The sequence below is a fragment of the Bidens hawaiensis genome, unplaced genomic scaffold (genome assembly GCF_021521415.1).
Source record: "Bidens hawaiensis isolate Kalapana, Puna unplaced genomic scaffold, B.hawaiensis_p1.1 tig00052441_1, whole genome shotgun sequence".
NCBI lineage: Eukaryota > Viridiplantae > Streptophyta > Magnoliopsida > Asterales > Asteraceae > Bidens > Bidens hawaiensis.
In genome coordinates this window covers 24,115-31,733 of record NW_027499430.1, presented here as the reverse complement: position 1 = coordinate 31,733, position 7,619 = coordinate 24,115, and the positions used below count along the sequence as shown (strand labels likewise).

The 7,619-nt window shown below is 39.9% G+C and overlaps 1 protein-coding gene across 1 annotated transcript; it reads left to right on the top strand.

The window, feature by feature from the left end:
• Positions 1-530: 530 nt before the first annotated feature.
• Positions 531-5,306, top strand: LOC143599625 (calmodulin-binding transcription activator 3-like). The gene is made up of 5 exons (XM_077077537.1): positions 531-1,045; positions 1,753-2,417; positions 3,465-4,035; positions 4,422-4,745; positions 5,166-5,306. Exons 1-5 carry the CDS (start codon positions 611-613, stop codon positions 5,277-5,279), a joined length of 2,109 nt encoding a protein of 702 aa, XP_076933652.1. The 5' UTR covers positions 531-610; the 3' UTR covers positions 5,280-5,306.
• Positions 5,307-7,619: the final 2,313 nt, after the last annotated feature.

Below are 7,619 nucleotides of genomic sequence, written 5' to 3'. Positions count from 1 at the left end.
ATTATTATTTTTTATAAATTACTTAGAAGTCTCTTTTTTGGTTGGACTCAGTGTTTTTGTTGATAGCAGAATCAAAACCTTATCAAAAAATCTGCTTTCTAGCTAAATAAAACCAAATGGTCGGTTTTTGATTGGGTTCAGCTCAGGATTTTTTTTGTTGATGTTCGATAGCAAACCCGAAACTGAACCAAAAAAATGGTTTATAACAGCGTAAAACCAAACTGTTCGATTTTTTTGGGTTCGGTTTGGTTATTGGATTGAGAGCAAAACCAAAATCGAGGCAAAAAATCGGGTTTTTGATTTGGGTTTTTAATTGGGTTTGTTTCATGCTTTTTCGGTTTTTGGTTGATAGCAAAACCAAAGACTGAACGGAGAAATATGTTTTTTAAACACATAGATCCAAACCATCAGTTTTTGATTGGGTCCAGTTATTTCGGCTTGGCTATGTTGGTTATTTCAGTTACGGTTCGGTTATTTTGGGTTTTGTACGCATCTCTAGAGTCTGAATTTCTCAACAAATGCTAAGTAGTATTTTTATAAAAATTTGCAGGCTGATGCAGGTTATAATAATCTCCCCTCTCGTTTTCAAGAAGATGTTAACTTCGCTGATATGTTCAACTCGTTCGAGACCACAAACACCAACGATCAGCATAAGCTTCTTTCGCAAGGAAGCTTTGAGTTCTATTTACCAGATGAAGATGGCAGGAAACCAAATCTCGAAACTAATTCAATTCCCATTTTAGATGAAACCAAATCTGGTTCTCTGAAACCACCCTTTTTGGAGGTAATGAAGGAAGGTTTAAAGAAACTTGACAGCTTTGACCGGTGGATGACCAAAGAACTTGGAGATGTGAAGGAGTCACAAGCGCAGTCGACTTCCGGGACGTATTGGGAAGCTGTTGAAAATGAAAATGGAGTCGATGATTCCATTATTAGTCCACAAGTGCATTTGGATAGTTATGTGGGCCCATCATTATCACAAGACCAGTTATTTAGTATCATTGACTTTTCTCCAAACTGGGCTTATGCAGGTTCCGAAATCAAGGTACAAACTTTATGATTAACAAATTTACTTATAATAATAATGATTTTCAGGTTTTGAGACGAGTAAAATACAATTAAAAGTTTACGTTTAATTATTATAAACAAACTTTATGGTTGTTCATGTTCGTTCGTGAATATTATAAACGAATGGTTCACGAATGGGGTATTCTTGTTCGCGTTGTTCGATAAGGAAATGCATGAATGTGTGCTCATGTTCGTTCACTAATGGTATGAATGAACGGTTCACGAAGGTAAACAAACTGGGTTTTTCTGTTTTGTGTTCCTTCGCTAAGGAAATGAACGTGCCCATGTTCGTTTGTTAATAGTATAAACGGACTATTCATGAACAAATAACCGAACATAGATGAACATATATAAATGAACATGACTGACTAAACACCAGTTAAAAGTAAGCATCGATTTTTCAATTTGTTGGGCCTAAAATATTAAAATAAAGCTAGACTGTATTGAAATGGCCATAACAATTTATTTAAATGAATGCATAAGCAAACATAAACTAACATAAATGAACATCAACGAATAGTCATGTATTCATGTTCTTTTGTTCATTAAATACACGAACATCAACCTACTTCCTGCTGTACAGTTCACTGAATGGTTGGTTCGTTTACAGGCCTAAGTTTTGTAACTTGTTTTCAAGATTTAGATTAATATGATGTCATTCTTTCTCTCTTCCCTTAAACACAGGTTTTGATAACGGGCCGATTCTTAAGGAGTCAAGAAGAATTACAACACTGTCAATGGGCCTGTATGTTTGGAGAACTAGAAGTCCCTGCAGAGGTTGTGGCCGATGGTGTCCTTCGTTGTCACACACCCGATCACAAACCGGGGCGTGTGCACTTTTATGTCACATGTTCCAACCGCCTCGCATGCAGTGAAGTCAGAGAGTTTGAATTTCAAGTTGATAATAATCAGGACATGGATGGTGACAACAATGAAATGCTTACGCGATTTGTGAAACTATTGTCACTTGGATCTCAAGATCCCGTTCCTACTGTTAACAACCCCGAACTGATGAGTCAACTCAGTTCATTGATTCATGAGGATAACAGTGATTGGGACCAGATGCTAAAGTTTACATCATCTGAAGATGAGTCTTCTTCTGAAAAAGCTAAGAATCAATTGTTTGAGAAACTGCTAAAGGAGAAGCTGCACGCGTGGCTTGTTCACAAGGTGGCTGAAGGTGGAAAAGGCGCTAGTGTGTTGGATGAAGAGGGGCAAGGCGTGTTGCATTTTGCTGGGGCTTTAGGCTATGATTGGGCTATACCACCGACGGTTGCGGCGGGTGTTAGTATTAATTTTCGAGATGTTAATGGCTGGACCGCTCTTCACTGGGCTGCATTTTGTGGCAGGTAGAGTTGGTGTGCGTGTCTATTACTGTGTTTCTTAACTTGTTATCTGGTTGTTGCTGTTTTTGAAGGCGGCTTATGATGTTTGGTCTGTTAGATTCTGATTATTTAGGGGGTATTTAATTTTAAGTCTAGCTGCAACAGAACTGATTATTTGAGAGTAAAGGGGCAACACTTATTTACCCCTTAGGGGTGTAAACAAACCTGAGCTCGACTAGTCATTTAACTTATGAGAGCTTGAGCTCAGCTTGTTTGTTATTTAATAATTAATTTGTATACATTTATAATAATTTTTTATATATTATATAATTTAACTAGGTTAGAAATCCCACGTATTACACTGTTTGAATAATGGAAATATTAAATTGTTAGTTATTAAGACTTAGGAATTATAAAACGATATTTTGATGACATGATTGAAAGTGATTTGGTGCGAGATGGAGATCAATTCTCTTTTTGAACCCAATTTGTTTCAAATTGAAATCAATTTTCATTAATTTTATGAGTTGTAAATTTATATACTATAGATATATATTTTAAATAATAGGTTGTTTAGACTTACAAGCCAAATCGAGCGTGATAACTGAAGCTTGGGCTCAGGCTCACATTCGTTTATTAAACAATTTTATTTTTAGACCCGGGTTCGAGTTTGTTTAAGCAGTTAATCCTGGCTCTCAATTAGAGCTTTTAGCGAGCCAATCTCCAGTAGCTCACGAGCGGCTTGGCTCGTTTACACCCCTATTGCTTACTTGGAGAGACTTGACTCACATTTCACAATAATGTTGTCCCTTTTTCTTAACAAGAGTCAATTCTGGTCATTTGATCTGTTACAGTGTTGCATCATCAAATAATTGTAGTTTTTCACACTTAAACATCTAATCATTTGACTTTTACGAATTCAAACAGTAGGTCGGCATCAAATTTCATAAGACTCTTCTACAGTCGGTTTTATTACAGCAAATTATCTGATTAAATGTTCTACGATTTGATTATCTTGTCCTTGATTATCTGTTTCTAGCAATAAAGATCAGTGTTTGTTTGGTTTTGCAGAGAGCGTACGGTAGCTTTTCTGATATCACAAGGCGCAGCAGCTGGAGCGTTAACAGATCCAACCCCAAGATACTCAGGCAAAACACCTGCTGACCTGGCAGCCAGCAAGGGAAACAAAGGAATCGCAGGCTACTGTGCTGAAGCCGCCTTAAGCACACACCTGCAACTTCTTAAGCTAAAAGACGCCAACAAGGACGGCAATAATGACGCCTCTGCCTCAATAGGCGTGCAAACTGTCACTGAACGAACTCCTACTCCAGTGATTTATGGTGACGGGCTATCATTGAAAGACTCGTTAGCTGCTGTTTGTAATGCAACTCAAGCTGCTGCTAGAATCCATCAAGTGTTCAGAGTGCAATCGTTTCAAAAGAAGCAGTTAAAAGAGCGTGGTGGAAGTGAGTTTGGGTTGTCCGATGAGAAGGCCCTTTCACTCCTTGCTTTGAAGACATCCAAAGTGGGTCAGCATGATGAGCCGGTGCATGCTGCTGCAGTTCGTATACAGAATAAGTTTCGTAGCTGGAAAGGGAGGAAAGATTTTCTTATGATGAGGCAAAGAATTGTTAAGATTCAGGTAAACTGTGATTTCAAATTATGTATGTACCAAGTAGGGTTGTTCAAAAAGCTCTTAGCTTGCCCACATCGGCTCGCTGATAAAGTTGAGACGAGTCGCCTCATTTTGTAAACAAGCGGGGTCTGAGCCAAGGTGACCTTGTCTCGTTAGGCTCATTTAGCTGGCTCTTTGACTCGTTTGTCAGCTTGCTTAAATTAAAGCCCAAACTTTATTATACGTAAATTATAACCCAAATTTCATAAGTTATAGTATATGTAGTTTGACTAATGCATTGTGTGTTAAAAATAGAATTTTGTTCCGGTTAGTTTGTTTCCTTTAGTTTTGCTAATTTGACCATTTCATAAACAAGTTTATGTTAACAACTTGTTTAACACCTGTTTATCTAGGCGCACGTTAGAGGGCACCAGGTAAGAAAAAACTACAAAAAGATAGTATGGTCGGTTGGAATACTCGACAAAGTAATATTGCGGTGGAGGCGTAAGGGGCGGGGTTTGAAAGGTTTTAAACCCGAAGCAGTTACTGAAGGTGCAAACGAAGCTGCTAATCCATCAAAAGAGGAAGATGATGATTTTTTCAAGGAAGGCAGGAAACAAACTGAACAGCGTTTACAAAAGGCCCTCGCAAGGGTTAAATCTATGGTTCAGTATCCTGAGGCAAGAGATCAGTATCGTAGATTGCTTAATGTTGTTAATGATATGCAAGAAAGCAAGGTACGTTTCATTAGCGTGTTTTTAAGCGACACTTTTACGGGTATTCGTTTATCAGTTCGGTTTTTGGGTTATATGATTTTTTTCGGTCCTAACTGAAAATCGACTGGAGTTACAGAATTTGAATTTGGTTTGGTTTTCGGTTCCAACCACAAAAACTGAACAATTTTTATTTTTTTAAATTGGGAGTTAGTTACAAAGATGGGTCCCTGTGGTTTGCCCCAGGTAACAGGTTTGGGTACCAAGTTTGAAAAGTTGCATTTTTAGGGTTTAAAATGGTGTCGGTTTGGTTTGTGCTTTAATTGGTTTTGTACTGAATAATTTTCTCTGAGAGTGAAATGGGTCAGTTGAATTTTACTATTTTGTGCATTTTTGATGATGATAAACTGTTACTAGTTGGTTATAATTGTTGAGTGTGGGCAGGCTGTGTATGATAAGGCTTTGGAGAGTTCAGAAGAAGCTGTAGACTTTGATGAGGATTTGATTGACCTCGATGCGTTGCTGGGTGATGACGATGAGGCCTTTATGAGTATCTGAAACTAAATTTGCTTTATGATTATGATGTAAATGAAAGTGTTTTAAGGAGAAACGATGATGTTTACTCTGTAAATTATTATTAGTATATTGTGGTGCTAGGTGGATGGATGGATGATATATTTTGGCTCCAGACTGATTGATTGTAACTAGGAAGGATAAACATATAATATACTCTTGCTTGCTTTTCTAGTAAGTTTTCGTTTATATTAAATCAGTCACAAAATAAAATATTATTCTATAAATGATGCGTTGTTTACAGCGATTAACATTGGCGTGAGAATTAGTATAAGTTTCTTAAGAGTTGGAAGTAAGCAATAGTACATTCGTCTATGCATAGATTGGTACGAGTCAGGATGATTTACCTGAGATGAATCAAGGTGTGAGAACTGGTAAATACGATCAACATCTGGCGTGTGAAACCTAGAAATAGTTTCTTAACAACTGGAAGTAATAAACGGTAATATATGTATAGTGAAGAAACACTAGGTGACCCGGTACAGATTATAGATAATCTGGGGGTTAAGTAATGTTTCCCACGGATGAGGTCTAGCTGAGAAGGTTGTTCTTCAGGAGACCTGCAAAACAAACACCGTAAGCTCGTCACTGAGAAGGGGGGAGTTCCTCCTTGTGACCACCCTCCGGCGTGAGAATCAGACTAGGTTGCTCTGAATATAAGTGTATATTAAGAGATTGCTAGATAACTGGATAGCAGATGATCTTACCATTCCAAGATATTGGAGTATTTATAGCCGAAGGTAGGTTTCCTAGAAGGTACAGCCGGCTGAATAGTATTCCTGTTCAACCAACAGTGGACTATGCACAGGCCATACTGGTTGGTGGGTAGGTTACGGCCAACAGTAACAAAGTCGGCTGCACTATTCCACCAACTGTAGATTATGCACGTCCTACTTACTGTGGATTGTACGCAGGCCATGCTGGTTGGTGAATAGGTTAAGGCCAACAGTAACACTATTCCACCAACTGTAGGCCGCGCATGCTCCTCAGTAAGGGTTGGTGAGTAGGCAGCGGCTAATAGTGACAAACAGTACTAGAGGGTGCTCCTCCTCGCCCTGTTGTCGATGAGCTGTCACCCTGTGATTGGCTCATGGGCTGTTCTGGTCAGATCGTCTGTCCTATCCATACCTTGGTAGGTATGGTACAAAAGATCTTTCAGAATCAGACATGCTCATTTAGGCGGGATTGTTCCCGCCTTGCTCATTCCTTCATGTGACTACTGAAGTAGCTAGTGTCTTGTGCGTGTAGCCCTGCTGTCTGCGGGTAGCCTTCCCTGATGGCTTGTATCCGCAACTGCGGGAACAGGCGGGGTACTTCACCATTGGGAGGCTTTCCCTGCGTGTTCAGCTTGTGTACTGCGCGTAAGATCCTATGAGCATGGTGGGTCCTGCGGGAGCAGATGGCCTTTGCGCAGACGTCCCTGTTCAAGGTGAGTCTTGCGGGACCAACTGGTCTCTGCTGGGACCTACCTCTTCAAGTCCCCCCAGTCCAATGTTCTTCTCATGAATGTTTAATAAAGTGAGGTGAACTTTTGGACTTTGAGCAAGGGGTTTTGAAAAGGGTTTCTAGTTTTAAGATTCTCCGTGGGGATTCTTCCCGCGGGTTTCCTAATGTCACTTGCAAAAATTCCCGATTTTTTTGCTTGATCTTTGGGTATGATGCGGGTAGGTATGTAACCTTCTCGCAAGTCAGGAGCGTTGAGTCTCACTTGTGTGGATTCTCCTTGAGGTTTTAGTGGTTTTGAACATAGTGATCAATTATGTTTAAACCACCAATTCCATCCTGGAGCCTCAAACAATGTAGTTCTCGACGTTCCCGCTATGCGGGGATGTTATTTTCGTTTCCACAAGCATTGCCCAGAAGATCCTTCCTGGTTTCAATTCCCTGCCGAGCGCTAGGTATGTGAAGGGTTTTGCCTTAACACTGTACCCGCGCTCGTCTAACGGTTACTTTACTTTCAAGGTACTCCTGGCGTCAATTCCCTGCGGGTGCTAGGTACGTGAAAGGTTTTGCCTTAACACTGTATCCGCACCCGTCTTATAGTTACTTTGTTGCCGGGGTATTCTTGGCTTCAATTCCCTGCGGGTGCTAGGTATGTGGAAGGTTTTGCCTTAACACTGTACCCGCATCCGTCTTATGGTTACTTGGTTGCCAAGGTAAGGGGTATTTTCCCGCTTACTTTTGAATCTTTTTGAATTTTGAATTTTGAAATTCGAAAGGTTGGTGAGGATAAGAACAGTCCAAACATCTGAAACGTCGTGTGACGGTTTCTTCTGACTGTGTCAGGACGTGCAGGAAGTTATGGTGACGTGACAGAACATGGTC

What these genes read in the sequence shown, in the direction of transcription:
- LOC143599625 (XM_077077537.1), top strand. Translation starts at nt 611, where the DNA reads ATGTTCAACTCGTTCGAGACCACAAACACCAACGATCAGCATAAGCTT. An exon ending in TGGGCTGCATTTTGTGGCAG is followed by an intron (nt 2,418 to 3,464) that starts GTAGAGTTGGTG and finishes TTGGTTTTGCAG; the next exon opens with AGAGCGTACGGTAGCTTTTC. An exon ending in ATGATATGCAAGAAAGCAAG is followed by an intron (nt 4,746 to 5,165) that starts GTACGTTTCATT and finishes GAGTGTGGGCAG; the next exon opens with GCTGTGTATGATAAGGCTTT.